The 16,480-nt window shown below is 49.4% G+C and overlaps 1 protein-coding gene across 8 annotated transcripts in view; it reads left to right on the top strand.

Moving 5' to 3' along the window:
• The window catches only part of RGS12 (regulator of G protein signaling 12), a 124,226-nt gene that overhangs the window by 87,674 nt on the left and 20,072 nt on the right, over positions 1-16,480 (top strand). For 7 of the 8 annotated variants that reach the window (XM_059923686.1, XM_059923685.1, XM_059923687.1 and 4 more), the window contains 3 exons: positions 14,393-14,562; positions 15,008-15,100; positions 15,822-15,965. In XM_059923686.1, coding sequence (XP_059779669.1) covers positions 14,393-14,562; positions 15,008-15,100; positions 15,822-15,965 — 407 coding nt within the window. Of the gene's footprint in view, positions 1-14,066; positions 14,209-14,392; positions 14,563-15,007; positions 15,101-15,821; positions 15,966-16,480 lie in introns of all 8 variants that reach the window. The other variant, XM_059923689.1, reaches the window with a different exon arrangement.

Raw genomic sequence — 16,480 nt, 5'->3', positions numbered from 1 at the left:
ATGGTCTACCACACAGGGTATAGAAGATGGGAAGCTACCCTACCCTGCTCATATCAAGCCAGTATAACCTTGATACCAAAACTGGACAAGGATGGCACAAAATTGAATTATTGGCCAATTTAACTTAGTGAACAAATATGGAAACTTCCTAAATAAAATTTTAGCAAATTGAATCCAGCAGTGTTTTCATTTTTTAAACGCATCCTTATGAAGTGAGGTTTATTCAGGGAATGCAAGGATAGTTTAACATTAGAGAATTTTCCACTCAAGTCACCATTTATTCATTCGACAGTTACTTTTAGAACTCCTACTTTCTTCTAAAAACTGTTCCAGGCACTGGGGATACATTGGTGAACAAAACGAAGTCTCTGCCTTCATGGCGCTTACACTTCAATAAAGGAATATCACGGTCACATAAGCAGATTGTTTTATATTAATAGATTAAAGGGGTAAAACTGTATGATTATCACAGTAGAGGCAAAGGAGTATCTAATAAAATTAAGTCCCCATTCCTTTTTTTTTTTAAGTTGAAGTATAGTTGATGTACAATATTATATAAGTTACAGGTGTGCAATATAGTGGTTCATAGTTTTTAAAGGTCGTACACCATTTATAGTTGTTACAAAACATTGGCTATATTACCTGTGTTGTACATTATATCCTGTAGCTTATTTTATACACAGTAGTTTGTACCTCTTATTCCCCTACCCCTATATTGCACCCCCCTTCCCTCTCCTCACTGGTAACCACTAGTTTGTTTTCTATATCTGTGAGTCTCCTTCTACCCATTTCATTTTTTTAAAGTTATACTTAATAGTTAAACATTAGACCCAGGAATAAGACAAGGATGTTTCATATCTTAGCAACTATTTAACATTATATTGGAGATTCTGGCCAACACTATAAGGCAAGAAAAAGAAATTTTAAAACTTGTAAAGGAAGAAATGAAATAATCATTATTTACAAATGACATTCTTATCTAACTAGAAAACCCACAGCATATCAGTCACATGGCCAGGCCTGACTTTTAGAGCTCATGGAGTTCAGGAAGATGAAAAGTAGTAGCTTTCCTAAACAATATACATTGTTTTGATAGGAACATATATATGTTCGTAAAAGCATAACAAAAAATTTGGATCAACACCAAATTAATAAGATGGGTTTCCTCTAGGGAGGGGAGATAGGACTAGAATTTTAGGTAATGATCAATAAGGGATTTTATTTTTTATGTTTAAAATTTTTAAGTAGAAAATATTTTATGAATTGTGCATTAAAACTGCAAGATGTTTATAATTTGAAGTTATATGCCTTTCAGCCTGTGCCATCTCATTAGCTTGTATTTGGAACACGTGATCTATTTATCCAACCAGTATTATTGAATGCCTGCTATGTGCCTGGTACTACTTGTCACAATACTCTTATGATGCCAGTATACAGTTACTACTGTGGCTTTATAGAAAGGTGAAGTGACTTGGTGAGGAGTGGAGTTCTCACAGCATCCCTGTGACATTAGTACATGGTTGTTACTGCAGCATTACAGAAGGGGGAGGACAATGTGACTCCAGAACCCACACTGTGAACCACCACACCTGTGCCAGGTAGAGCTGGGCTGGAGACTGGCTCCCAGGACAGAGCTTGCCACAGAGTAGACCTTCCACAGGTGTATGTTGAGAAATGAGGAGGAGGGGGTGGCCCCATTTACTTCTTACTCATCTTAACGGCCCATCCAGTTTTAGGAAGAGAACATGGAGGATGGTTGGGTTCCCCCGTGTAGTGGAGCCCTGATCTTCTTCTTCCATAGAAGCGTCAGGCTCGGCAGGTCCTCAGGGCAGGCGGGGGGAGAGAGGGCACACCTTTATTTTTATTTTTTGCACCATGTAATTCTTTTTCAGTCTGAAACTATATCAGACTTTCAAAAATTGCAGCTGTAGGACAAAGAACTTTTCCTGTACCATTTGAAAGTAAGTTGCTGATATGATACCCTTACCATCTTGAATACTTTAGAGTGAATTTCTTACAAATGGATACATTTTCCTGCATAACCAAAATACAACCATCAAAATTAGGAAATTAACACCAATACTTTGCTACCATCTTATCCTCACACTCTGTTCATTTTGCCAATTCATAGTAAATGTCATCTTTATGGTGAAAGGATCCAGTTCAGAATTACATTTGGCTTTTAGCTGTCATGGTTCTTTTATCTCCTTCAATGGAACAGTTCCTCCTTCTTCGCTTGTTTTTCACATTCATGCCGCTTTGGAAGATTGCAGACCCCTTACTTTGTCGATGCTACCTCAGTTTGGGTCACCTCCACCTTGAGCTCCACCCACTGGAGACATCCAGACCAGGGGTGGGGCTTCGGGAGCCCCACCACTCAGCACCGCCTCCTGCAGGAGAAGGGGCAGGAGAGCTGCCTGCCTTCTTTGGGGGTGAGGTGGGGACGGGGTGAGGACCCCTCAGGGAATAGGAGCCAGCCTGGTGACCAGATTTTTGGAGCCCAGTCTGGGACAAATGACTTTCTGAATTTGAGTGCTTTATTTGGAAGTCACATAAAAGACACAGGTATTACATTTGTTTAGTTTTGCACCTGACATACTATCTTCATTATTAAAATTATGTGAAATCATAACTGTTCCAGAATCCCAGGCTATGGATGCCATAGCCAAAAAGTACAGTTTATACCTGACATAAAAGTTAAGTCTTTCCTGTGTCTCAGTATTACCTCTCTTCCACTGACAGGAGTGGCCTCTCAGTACCATCCCTGATGAAGGCGGTGCCTGCCCCGTGCATCCTTGATGATCTTATCCCCTTGATCCTTTTCCTTCTCTGATGGCCAGCCCACCAGCCCCCTGTCCTGTTGGGGACGGTGCCCGTTGCCTGGCCCCCCACCTACACGGTCTCAGTGCAGGCCTGGCGCCTGCAGCTGTGCCTTTAGTCTCCTGTGCCTCAGCTGCAGGCAGGGGTGAGCACCAGTTTTGAGTCTTCCTTGTGGAGGCCCCCATTTGGGGTCCTTGGGCTTCTGCACTGAGCAGTGGCCTCCAGACAGGGTCAGGCCACAGCTGGAGGGTTTACACTTCACGTGTGGCTCTTGGCCCCAGAATAAAGCGAGGTCTTCACAGAATGTATGTATTTTATTCACTGAGATGAAATACACTAATTTCACTAAGGAATTAGTAAGTGAATAATGTGAATTTTTTTCATTCAAATCAGCATAATAAATGAATTTGATTAGGGCTAATCTTTGAAAAGTGTCCCGCATCCCTTTTTGCTGAGTCCTGGAGGCCCCCTGTGGTCAGATGCTGGCTAGTGGGCAGCCCACGTGTGGTCACGGTTGCTAGCGCTGCGCCTTGAATCCTGAGCACTCTTGCGACAAGTGACACGTCCCCTTTGCGTGTCGCGTTACTTCCCACGCTGACCCTTTTTGGCTACGGTTCTGCCCACTCACACGGCCTCGTGAGCTCTCCCAGCATCTCACCCCCATCTGCTTGGCATTTCAGTCTCCAGAAGGACTTGTGTCATTTCAGACACAGAAAGTTTGTTCTGCTCTGCTCTGCCAGAACAGTTATAAATCGACTCTTCTGGTAGTGACTCCAGGAAAGACGCAGCATTTAGGTTTCTGGTGTTTGGGCCCACATTTCCTGTGGCCCTGGGAAGTATACGGAAGGATACTGTACACTGAGTGCTCCCCGATAGATCTGTGAGGCGTTTGCCTGCTCTCCAGGGCTGTGACATCTGGCCAGGAGCTTATGCACGGTGACACTGGGAGCGTCCCTTGGAGCACATGGACGCTGTCTCAGCACCTTCACCAGCTAATCTCAGGCTGGTCATAGGAGGGCTTCACACGTCAGCAACTTCCTTTGTAAAATGGGCTGATGGATCAATAGTTTGCAGACTCCGTGCCGAGGAGGTGCTGTCAGGCTCCGTAGACGTTTCATTCTCATCGGCAGAAGGGCTCTGTAAATAGTGGCAGATCTTTCATGAAGGAGGTGCTGGGCTGCCTGCCCGAGGCTGCACCAGGTCAAGCAGAGCGCCGCCGAGGTCTGTCCCACCTGTTCTTGTCTGTGTCTTCTTCCTTCCCAGTGGCCCAGCCCACACACGGGGATTCCATATGCGATTGCTTTGAGAAAAAAAAAAAAGGGCCTGCTGCTTTCAATTTGTAAAACATGCCAGGGCTGCAGCTGGGGAGTGAAGTGAATACTCTTAGGGAGCCTGCTGTGCGGCGTGGGCAGGATGGCAGACTTGGACGTGCAGCTGAGCGGGGTAGGGCGGGGTGGGGGGAGGCCGGGCAGCCCTCCCTGTGCGCCCACCTTTCAGTGCAGAGCTCGGGCAGGTTCCAGAATTCTACGTTCAAGCCTAGCCTTCCAGGGCGTTTGAAGAGAGGAGAATAGAATCTATCTTACTTAACAGCATGTTAGCTTCTTGGATATTTTTTCACTATTTAGATGCATGGTGTAAAGATCTTAACTTGTACTCTTGCCCCAAGCCCTGCAATTGTTAATTTCTCCCCTAATGAGAAAACCAAGACATAAAGATATTCAGGCCCATGCAGTCTATCACATTATGCCACCCAGAGCCAGAATGACCATCATGGGCCTGAGGCTCCACCTGGCTTTTCCCCCAGAACTGAATTTTACTGTTGAAGTGGCCATATGGCAGATATTCTCAAGGCCTGGTTTGAAGGGTGGACCAGTTCACTTGATGAGCAAGTACAGGCTTTAAAAAGTAAATGACGTGATGTTAAAACTCATGGAATCCTGCACCTAAGACTGTGTATTTCACTGTATGTGGATTTTATCTCAAAAAGAACTGTAAACAAAGATTAAAGTCTAGTTACTGGTTTTGTTTTTGGCAGTGTATGTGTTATCAGTTCTTTTTTTTTAAATAACTTCATCTATCTATTTATTTATTTATTTATGGCTGCATTGGGTCTTCGTTGCTGTGCGTGGGCATTCTCTAGTTGCAGTGAGCAGGGGCTACTCTTCATTGCGGTGTGTGGGCTTTTCACTGTGGTGGCTTCTCTTGTTGCGGAGCACAGACTCTAGGCGCACAGGCTTCAGTAGTTGTGGCATACGGGTTCAGTAGTTGTGGCTTGCGGGCTCTAGAGCGCAGGCTCAGTAGTTGTGGTGCACGGGCTTAGTTGCTCCGTGGCATGTGGGATCTTCCCGGACCAGGGCTGGAACCCATGTTCCCTGCATTGGCAGGCAGATTCTTAACCACTGCGCCACCAGGTAAGGCCGTGTTATCAGTTCTTAAAGTACCTTCTGTGTATTCCAGGCTTCAGCAGATGAGCAAATACACCAAGAATAGTGGGAGCCCAGTTCTCCACTGCTGGGGAGGGAGTTACAAATATGGGACAGGAGAATGTATTGGGGTTAAGGTTGGGGTTGGGGTTTGAGGTGTCAGTGTGAATTCATGGTTTTAATAGATGGACATGAGCATGTAGAAATAAGTAGATAAATAGATGTGCACCTGTGTATTCATAGGCATGTGTGGGTATGCGTATCAGTATTTCTTAGCTCTGTCCACTGGAAGGGCCTGGAAGCAACAAAACCCCCCAGTAGCAATGAGCACCCCTTGTGTCCAGATCTTGGTGTCTAAACACCACTCCTCAGTGAAAGGAACAGGGTTCCTTGGAGCAAAACTGATTCCTGGTCTGGAGCACGGAAAGTACAAAATGAACCCTGCACATGTTTTCACACCAGAAAATAAGGAGGTGCTCAGTGCATGATGAGGACTTACCAGAAGGCCCCAGGTGCCAGCTTGAAGGGAGGCAGAGCATAAAAACAGAAGTGCATCGAGTGCATACTGATGGAGATAAATGAGTTTATAGTAAGTGGGGGAGGAGAGAAAGCTCTTTCATACAGTAAAATGTGGAGGAATGATGGCATCAGAAAGTCTTCTGTGGGGACTTCCCTTGTGGCGCAGTGCTTAAGAATCTGCCTGCCAATGCAGGGGACACGGGTTCGAGCCCTGGTCTGGGAAGATCCCACATGCCGTGGAGCAACTAGGCCCGTGCACCACAACTACTGAGCCTGCACTCTAGAGCCCATGAGTCACAACTGCTGAACCTGAGTGCCACAGCTGCTGAAGCCCTCACACCTAGAGCCTGTGCTCCACAACAAGAGAAGCCACTGCAAAGAGAAACCCATGCACCGCAACCAAGAGTAGCCCCTGCTTGCTGCAACTAGAGAATGCCCACGCACAGCAACAAAGACCCAACGCAGCCAAAAATAAAGAAAGAAAATAAATTTATATATATATTAAAAAAAAGTCTTCTGTGGATGCCGAAATACTGGACACAAGCTTGACGAGGAACAAGATCCATCCATCAACTCAGAGGGCAGGATAGTGCCTCCACAGTGGAGAGCCTGGCACCCCAACCGAACAGCACCAACGCTGCAATGGACTGACGCCCCTTCTCCTGCAGAGAAGTGCAAGGAGGACACACGCGGGGCACCCATCACTCCCGGAGTGCTCCTGCCAGGTCAGCAGGAGACACCAGGCAGCCCAGACTGAGGGGCAGTCCACAAAAGAGCCGGCCCATGTCCAGGTCTAGAGACCAAAGAGAGGCTGGGGGCTTTTTTTTTTTTCCTTAATTAATTAATTAATTAATTTTTGGCTGCGTTGGGTCTTCGTTGCTGCACGTGGGCTTTCTCTAGTTGCGGCGAGCGGGGGCTAATCTTCGTTGCGGGGCACGAGCTTCTCATTGCGGCGGCTTCTCTTGTTGTGGAGCACGGGCTCTAGGCACGTGGGCTTCAGTAGTTGTGGCGTGCCAGCTCATTAGTTGTGGCTCACGGGCTGTAGAGCGCAGGCTCAGTAGTTGTGGCGCACGGGCTTAGTTGCTCCGCGGCATGTGGGATCTTTCCAGACCAGGGCTCGAACCCGTGTCCCCTGCATTGGTAGGCGGATTTGTAACCACTGCACCACTAAGGGAAGCCCCAGGCCAGGAGCTTTTAAAGAGACACGACCACTAAGCGATCCTGAATTGGACCCTAGACGGGGAAATAGCCAGAAAGGACATTGCTGATGAAACTGGAACTCGGACTGTGTCACTTTCTCCAGTTTTGATGGCTGTGCTGTGGTCGTGAAAGAAAATGTCCCCGTACTTCAGAAATGCACACTGAAGTATTCAGGGGTGAAGAGGTATGCTGTCTCCACCTTAATCTCCAATAGTTTGGGAAAAGTTGCCGGCGTGTGTGTTTAGAGAAGGAGACTGGGAGGAAGGGAGTGAGGGGGAGAGGAGAGAGGATGACACGGCCAGTAGAGCAAGATGTAGACGGCCAGTGAATCTGGGAAAGGGTGTATGGGAGTTCCTTTTACTGATTTTGTAATTTTTTGCAAGGTTAATTTATATCAAAATTAAAAGCTGCCCCCAAAGGATGGCACGTGTGGCTCTAAGAAAGGGGCAGCTTTAGGTCCGGTGGAGGTGTTTTCAGACCTCGTTCAAAGTCCTGTCTCCCCGGTTTACCAGCTGTGCTAGTAGCTCTGCCTTTCTGAGCACTGCCTGGGTCCCTGGGCAGATGAGGGGCCCGACGCAGAGGGACTGGGGCCCCACGTCCCGGCCTGACTCTGCCTCTGCGCCCCCTGAGCTCTGCTGCCTCACCAGCAGATGGCTGCACTTCAGAAACGTGAGGTCAGAAAGGACACTGATAGGAAAGTGGGACCCACTGGGGCTCTGCCGCATCGTTAAACCCTTTTCCTGAATTGTTTTCTTGGAAAATGTTGATATTGATTTAACACCTTTTTAACAGAACTGTCACCTAGTTGTAGCTGTTTATGCAGCAGTGTCCATCCAAGAATCTGTAGCCGGGTCAGCCTGAGAGCCAGATCCAGCCCCTGCCAGTTTTTATAAACAAAGCTTTCATGGAACAGTCACGTGCATGCTTTGCTTTGACCTCAAAATGCTCCTTATGGTTTAAAAGTGGTTCAGTTTGGGGTAGTTGCTTATTACTTAGTGAATACTTATTCCTGATACTATGCAATTTTGGTGATCACCTTCTCATTAAAAAGATAAGTTTTATGTTTATGGGATTAAAATTTTTAAATAGGGAAATTAAGAGTTTTATTATAAAAAGTATTTTTTTTTTCCTTTGCCACTGCTAGTTTAACAGAAAACAACTTCCCAGAGGCCCCCAGGGCTTCAGCCTCAGCATTTGTGCCTCTGAGAACAGCTTCTGGAGCTGTGCTCTGCCTGCTAAATAATTCACATTCGTCGGCAGCAGCAGGCTAAAGGTCTGCTCTAAATTATGGATGCGTCTCCTGTGATGCTTTGTGTTAAGTATACTGGTGGTTCCTTCTCCGTGAGCGCGAAGGGAGAGCCTCGCCTTTGTCAGCCTGTGGACTGGGATCTCTGGAGAAAGTGCACTAATTTACCTCTTTGGGAGCGTGAGCTCAGCAACAATGTCTCTGTGTGTGGCCCGAGCCTGGGGCCCCGGGGGCTGTGCTGGCTGACCCTGGTATGGACTCAGAGGGGTGGTTTGCGGTGAATGGTTGGAAGTATTTGGTTAAATGGCATCACAGTGGCTCTTATCGGCTCTGCCCAGGTAAAGTCCCTCTGGTCTGTGCCTTGTCGTGGTTGGCGGGGGCAGGCAGACTGCGCGGTCTCCAGGTATGTGTGCCGAGGGGGCCCGTCCGCTCGGAGGCCGGTGGCAGTTAGCCCTATTACCTGAACTTGAGTTGTGATTTAAATATTTAAAGTGCTGGAGGTTATGGTTTGGATGAGATATTCTGGTGAGATAATGATGGGTGAAAGCCTTGAGTTACAGAATTATCTATAAAATGTTAATACTAAGGCATTCTTCAAGTTATTTGCAACACGGTAACCTGCATGTTTGTCCAGCCAATGTAAAGGTGGTGGCTTTCCTAGTTTTCAGCAGATCTGAAACAGACTTCAAAAACTTTCTCACCAGGAAAACATTTCTCTGACTCAAACTGGTGAATTGAAAGGGAAAAAAAAACCCCAACAGCGACAACAGAAACCAGGAAACGTTCTCTGAAGTGAAGCTGTAAGGTGGGATGTGGGGTGTCTTCCATGGACGTCTTCTTCTTTGGCTGCAGTGTGTGGTTTTCCAAGCACCTGACACCCCAGAGAGACTCAGGCAGTGGCTTAGACATAGTGGGGTTTCTTCCATCACCTGTTCTGGCCTTGGAGTTGGGGTAGGAATCCTGGCGTTCAAAGGAATTTCATTTGTGTTCAAGGGCAGTCCTTCCACACATGTGCACTGTTTGCTGTGTGTCGAGAGCAGTTCCAGAGTGAGTTTAAAGGTGGTGTGAATTATGAAGTTCAGAACTTGACAATGGCTGTCAAGGCCCAGGTGACTCTCCGTGTGTCACGGACACACGGAAGTGCTAGGATCTTGTCATCCCCTAGGGGTTCTGCACCCACCGCATGGCTCTCCACATTCTTCTGCAAGAACCTGCCACCTAAAGATTCACCAGGAGACCTCATGATGACAAGAACTGTGTACTGACGCGCTTTACGCGGCCAGGCATTGTCTCTAGTTTTCCCACTCTGAAGAGTGTGCACATGCCCAGAGGTCTGGCCGAGGTGGAGGGAAACGGCCGGGGCCGCGGCCTCAGGCAGCGTGGCCTGGCCCTGGAGCTGCTCCTGCAGGGTCACTGCTATCCGCTCTCGAAGCTCCTGGTGCCTGAGGTGAGGCCCAGGGAGCAGGCATTCGGGTCCCAGAAGCAACAGTGTGGGTGTGTCTGCCAGAAGGAACAAAAGGAGCCTGTGGGGAGGCCCGGGAGCCAGCGCAGGGTAACTTTCTGACTTCGTGGGTCAGATGAGAGCTGGGGTCCAGGGCCTGCGTCCCCAGCTAAAGTGACTCTTCCCAGGAGAGGCTGTGTCTGCAGGCAGAGCCCAGCCCAGCCCTCCACACCCCCCCACCCCGCCCCTTCTCAGGCCCAGCGCATCTTTCTGTGCAGGACACCAGTGCCCCTAAGAGTCCACGGCAAGAACTGCCCCGCTCCCACCAGGGCATCAGAAAAGGCAGGCCTCAGGGTGTGCCTGCCGCCGGCCGGCTGAGCCGCACCGCCCACACCGAGCGGCCGGGGGGGTCCTTTCTTTTTTTAATCGTAATGTTTCTTTATCGATTAGACTTTTAAAGTGTCAGTTATTGATTTGTGAGCCTGAAAAAAATAATTCATATTTGCTAAATCTTATAAAAATGAATTAGTATACGGGTCATCTTTCCCTTAACACGTGTATTCGGTCAACGTTCATTCTTTCCTTCACTCAGTCCCTCCACAAACTTGCAGCGCTGGGCAGGGCCGGGGTTGGGCGCCTGGGAAGCCTGCCCACCCCCCCGCCTCCCTCGTGTCCTGTGTGCACTGGTCTACATCGCTCTGCCTGTTGCGTGTTGGAATCCACACACCTTTTGTTTGACAAGTAAAAGCTGCGACACCCTTGATGGGTTCAGCTGCTCTGTCTGCAGTTTGCGCCCCACCCTGCCCTCACCATCCAGCCTCAGCCAGACCTCCGCTGGCCGCTCTCCACGTGCAGCCAGAAGGACAAAGTCCCTTCTTTTTTATTATTATTATTAATGGAATGTTTTATTTTTAGCATAGATGTGATGACTTGTTTTTCAATATTTTTTATTGAAGTATAGTTGATTTACAATGTGTTAATTTCTGCTGTACAGCAAAACAATTCAGTTATACATATATATACATTCTTTTTTTAAAATATTCTTTTCCATTATGGCTTATCCTAGAATATTGAATACAGTTCCCTGTGCTATACAGTAGGACCTTGTTGTTTATCCATTCTCTATATAATAGCTGACATCTGCTAATCCCAAACTCTCACTCCATCCCTCCCCCAACCCCCTCCCCCTTGGCAACCACAAGTCTGTTCTTTATGTCTGTGAGTCTGTTTCTGTTTTGTAGATAAGTTCATTTGTGTCATATTTTAGATTCCACATGTAAGTGATATCATATGGTATTTGTCTCTCTGTCTGGCTTACTTCACTCAATATGATTGTCTCTAGGTCCATTGATGTTACTGCAAATGGCATGATTTCACTCTTTCTTATGGCTGAGCAGTATTCCAGTGTGTATATATGTACCACATCTTTATCCATTCATCTGTCAGTGGACATTTAGGTTGTTTCCATGTCCTGGCTATTGTGAATAGTGCTGCTGTGTGAACATAGGGGTGCATGCATCTTTTCGAATTATAGTTTTGTCTGGATATACGCCCAGGAGTGGGATTGCTGGATCATATGGTAATTCTATTTTTAGTTTTTTGAGGAACCTCCATACTGTTTTCCACAGTGGCTGCACCAACTTACATTCCCACCAACCGTGTAGGAGGGTTTCCTTTTCTCCACACCCTCTCCAGCATTTATTGTTTGTAGACTTTCTAGTGATGGCCATTCTGACCAGTGTGAGATGGTACCTAATTGTAGTTTTGATTTCCATCTCTCTAATAATTAGTGATGTTGAGCAGCTTTTCATGTGCCTATTAGCCATCTGTATTTCTTCTTTGGAGAAATGTCTATTTAGGTCTTCTGCCCGTTTTTTGATTGGGTTGTTTGTTTTTCTGTTGTTGAGTTGTATGAGCTGCTTATATATTTTGGAAATTAAGCCCTTGTCGGTTGCATTGTTTGCAAATATTTTCTCCCATCTTGACATTCCCTTGTTTATCGCTGTCCTCCAGAGTGAAATCCGCACAGCTTGGGTGCCCACCTCCCGGCCCTGCTGGCCTTGCCTGCCAGCTCTTCTGCTCCTCGGCTGCCCAGCCACACCGGCTGTGAGCCGTGTTTCTTCTGCCACAGGGCCTTTGCACGTGCTTGTCCCCTTGTGGAAGGCTTTTCCCGCTTTTCTGAGGTCGGTTAAGTTCTGTTCATCCCTCAACTCTCAGTTCAACCATTATTGCCTTAAGGGAAAAAAGCTGGAGGAAAATGTTTTGGTGCTCATACTTTACAGAGTGTTTTTAAAATGGACTGTTTCATCTTTTGAGGATGACCCTGTTTATCAGCATGGAATGTAGCAGGAAAGCTTCTCTGCTCGGCCCCTGATGCTGCCCCTGACGCTGGTTCACGGCTCACATTCTCTTTGGCTCCGTGTGGGGGTCCCGGGGGCTGGGGGCGTCTTAAGCCCCTACTTAGTGACAGATCATACTCTTCCTCCACTTTCCTTTGGTTTATTGATCTTTTTTCTTATTGATGTGTAGGTGCTCTTAAATATAAAGAAAATTAGTCCTTCAGCTGTGTAATGTGTTACTGTATTTCCCATAGTTTTTTTAATAGTCTTTTGCCTTAGCTTACAGTGTTTTTTACATACAGAGATTTTATTTTATTTTTTTGAGGCGTAGTTGACATACAACATTATGTTAGTTTCAGGTGTACAACATAATGTTTCAAAATTTGTATATATTGTGAAATGATTGCCACAGTGAGTCTAGCTAACTTCCCTCACCAGGCACAGCTGCAGAATTCTTTCTTGCGATGAGAACTTTCAAGATTTACTCTCTTAGCTCCTTTCACGCGCGCGATGCAGCGTTGTTGCTTACACTCGCCGTGCCGTGCCGTCCATCCCCAGGACCTGTTTACCTTACGTCTGGACGTTTGTACCCTCTGACCCCTCCACCCACATTGCCCCCCACCCTGCCCACTGCCTCTGGCACCACCCGTCTGCTCTCACACACAGAGACTTCAAGTCTGTCTCTGACGGCTCTGGGCGGGAGCCTGCTGGATGTCCTCACTCAGGTATCTCAGAGAGCTGTCCCGTGCTTTCTTCTAGTATTTCTCCGACTTCACTGTTTACGTTTAAATCTTTGGTCCGTGTGGCATTTATTCTAGTGCGTATTGCAAGACCCCCAACTTGGTCACTCTCCAGCTGGTCACAGTTGACCCTGTAGCACATGTATCGAGTGATCCGCTTGTGTCCTGTCCCAGTGGCGCGTCTGCTTCTGCAGCGGCATCGTTCAGGATGCAGGTGTGCGACGTGTATCACGTTGGGTGGGGCTGGCCCTGCCTCCGTGCTTTGTTTTGTGTAGTTTTCCAGCATTTCGTGTTTAGTTTTCCACATGAACCTTTACACTCAGTTTGTCTGGTTCTAATAGAACGTGTATTGGGAAGTGTGTTGGGAGGAGAGGTTAATCTGGGGGGGATGGGTGTCTGTGGTGTTTAGTCCTTTGTTGCCCCGGTTACTGGACACAAATCATACGTGAAGACGTGGGGTCTTCCAGGACCCCAGCCCCAAGGAGAGAGAGGAGGAGAGTGTGAGTGTGTGCCTGCCTGTGAGCGTGTCAGGGTGTGTGTGTGAGCGTGTGCCTACCTGTGAGTGTGTCAGGGTATGTGCGTGAGCGTGTGTGAGCGTGTGCCTACCTGTGAGTGTGTCAGGGTGCGTGCGTGAGCATGTGTGAGCGTGTGCCTTCCTCTGAGTGTGTCAGGGTGCGTGTGTGAGCATGTGCCTGCCTGTGAGCGTGTCAGGGTGCGTGTGTGAGCGTGTGTGAGCGTGTGCCTGCCTCTGAGTGTGTCAGGGTGCGTGTGTGAGCATGTGCCTGCCTGTGAGCGTGTCAGGGTGCGTGCGTGAGCGTGTGTGAGCGTGTGCCTGCCTCTGAGTGTGTCAGGGTGCGTGTGTGAGCGTGTGCCTGCCTGTGAGCGTGTCAGGGTGCGTGCGTGAGCGTGTGTGAGCGTGTGCCTGCCTCTGAGTGTGTCAGGGTGCGTGTGTGAGCGTGTGCCTGCCTGTGAGCGTGTCAGGGTGCGTGCGTGAGCGTTTGTGAGCGTGTGCCTGCCTCTGAGTGTGTCAGGGTGCATGCGTGAGCGTGTGTGAGCGTGTGCCTGCCTCTGAGTGTGTCGGGCTGTGTGTGTGAGCATGTGCCTGCCTCTGAGTGTGTCAGCACGCATTGAGGAGTGGGTTTCCGGTCACATACACACAAAACCGAGAGCTGTTCTCGTGGGGAAGTTTTGTGTGTCGGAGTCTAAGCAGAGCAGTTCCAGGTGGTTCTGTGTACCCTGGTCCTCAGCTCCCTGCCTGGGCACTGCGGTGCACTTAGCGACAGTGCGTGTTTCTCCGGGTCCTGGGAACCCCACCGGTGCCCCTTTCTCTCTGCTCAGCCCGCCCGTCACCCAGCCCTGGCTCCTGGCCCGTCCCGACCTCAGGTGGACTCACTCGGAGCCCCTGCCGTGCCCGCGGCCAGGGCGGCCGCGACCTGTGACGAGCATCCTTGTCGGGTGTGCGCGTGCGTGGCCTCAGGAGGTGGGTTCGGTCTCGTTCCCACTCGGCCCAGTACCCAGGGTGCCCAGAACGATGTGGCCACGGTGAGGGCACTCGCCGCACTGTGCCGGCTGAACGCACCTCCTGTAGAAGACAGATGGTGAGGGCCCCGTGGGCAGGAGGGGGACAGGCCCGCAGGTGAGTGAGGTCTGTGCTGGCCCCGCAGAGCTGAACGGCGCCGACCTGAAGGACTGCGTGAGCAACCACAGCCTGAGCAGCAATGCCAGCCTCCCCAGCGTGCAGAGCTGCCGGCGCCTGCGCGAGCGGAGGGTTGCCAGCTGGGCCGTGTCCTTCGAGCGGCTTCTGCAGGACCCACTCGGAGTTCGCTACTTTTCCGTGAGTCTGACGGGCAGCGGGCACCTCCTCCAGCCGGACCCCAGGGCAGGGCTGGGCAGGGCAGACGTCTCCTCCTCCTGCTCCTACCCCGGGCGCTCAGGCCCAGGGGTTGGAGGGAGCCTCTGTCTGCTGTGAGGGGCATCAGAGCTTCTTGCGAACCCTGGAAGCAGCTGCCTGCTGGCCAGGCCAGCTACTAGGAAGGGATGCTCAGCCCCTGGGAAAGCAGCTGGGAAGGCCCAAGGGGTCCCAGTGAGGGCAGCTTTTACGTTTGCTCCCAGGTAGATTCTGGAGAGGTGCTTGGAACCCCTGGTTTCTGTGAAAGATGAAAATAAGAATAAAGTAGGAATAATGAAACAGAGCACAAGAGGAGGGAGGTCCCACCGCCACTACTGACGTACCCTTTTCTGAGGATTGTGTGAAGGTTAATCTATGGCGTTTTTCTTAGGATTTTCTAAGGAAGGAATTCAGTGAAGAAAACATTTTATTCTGGCAGGCCTGTGAATATTTTAATCATGTTCCCGCACACGACAAAAAAGAGGTATGTTTCTTCAGGCTGGGAAGTGGGCGTGGTTAAAGGGCAGGGTGATCTGAGCGTAGGTTCACACATAGTGCAGTTTGAAAAGTCCGTGTAAAAATATTTTCACACGATTAAAAAAAATTCTTTTTCAGAATGTTTCTTAATATATATGATATTTAATTTTGCCTAAACATAGCTTGCATAAATGGCCCTAAAACTTTCAGCACATGTGCTGCCACTCGGTGTGTGGAAGGGGATTTAAGAGAAAATCCTGGGCGGAAGAGCGTCCTAAGGATGCCCGTCCGTACAGCCGCCCTTGCAGGCTGCGTGGGGGCAGCTGAGCCCCCGCTGGTGTGGCTGCTGAGCCGCGGCGTGACCTGCCCGGAGGCAGCCTGTGCCCCTCCCTCAGAGGGGGCCTCTTCTCGGCTCCTCACGCCCCGTGCTGCCTGGAGCTCCCTCCCCCTTTGGCGAGACCACACCATGTGACGCCACCCGCGCCGCCCGCAGCCGGATGCCCCGTGGCAGCCGCACAGCCCCGGTCTTTGGAACATTCAGATTGCGCTTTGACAGAATTCGGAGAGGAGCTGATTTGTTGAAAAGTTTCATACTGGCTGGTACTGTTAGTTAGTATCCAAGCAAGAAATATTTACTAGGCCCCGAGAAAATGTGTCTCCATTGCCTGGACGCGTGTCAGAAAACACGTGTGTGGTCTGCATGTCCCACTCACGCGCTGTCCCGTCAGCTCTCCTACAGGGCCCGCGAGATCTTCAGTAAGTTCCTGAGCAGCAAAGCCACCACGCCGGTCAACATCGACAGCCAGGCCCAGCTGGCAGACGACATCCTCAGCGCCCCGCACCCCGACATGTTCAAGGAGCAGCAGCTCCAGGTGACAGCCCGGGGTGCGGGCAGAGGACTCGGGTCCCGGAGAGCAGCCCCCGCAGGCACCAGCCTGCGAGGAGAGTGCTGGGGGGACCCCCACCCCTACCCTGCCCCACCCCGCCCCCTGGGCTCCATCTCAGAGCCAGGGTTCAGCAGGGCCCTGGAGCAGGACGTCCCCACCACGGCGTTCCTGACTGTTGACACTCTCCCTTGTGCATCTGTGTGTGATCACAGGTTCATGGACGGTGATATACATAGAGATGGATAGATGTTTGGATTTTTTTCAGTTTTAGGACATCACTGTGATGAAAAGTGTGCATTAGACTTAATGTTTTTTAGAGCACATGTCCACTGGCCTTAGCAGAGGTTACTTATGTTACTGAGTCATATGAATGAGGTTTAAAAAAATGGAGGAAGGTATTTTCAAGTCAGGTCTCCCTTCCTTTAGGTTTCCAGTTGCCTTTGATTTCATTCTTATTTAACAAAGTAAAGATTCTCCAAGATTGCACCTTGGCTGTCCTG

Source organism: Balaenoptera ricei, chromosome 5 (genome assembly GCF_028023285.1).
Source record: "Balaenoptera ricei isolate mBalRic1 chromosome 5, mBalRic1.hap2, whole genome shotgun sequence".
Classification (NCBI taxonomy): domain Eukaryota; kingdom Metazoa; phylum Chordata; class Mammalia; order Artiodactyla; family Balaenopteridae; genus Balaenoptera; species Balaenoptera ricei.
This window is presented reverse-complemented; position numbering and strand designations above follow the sequence as displayed.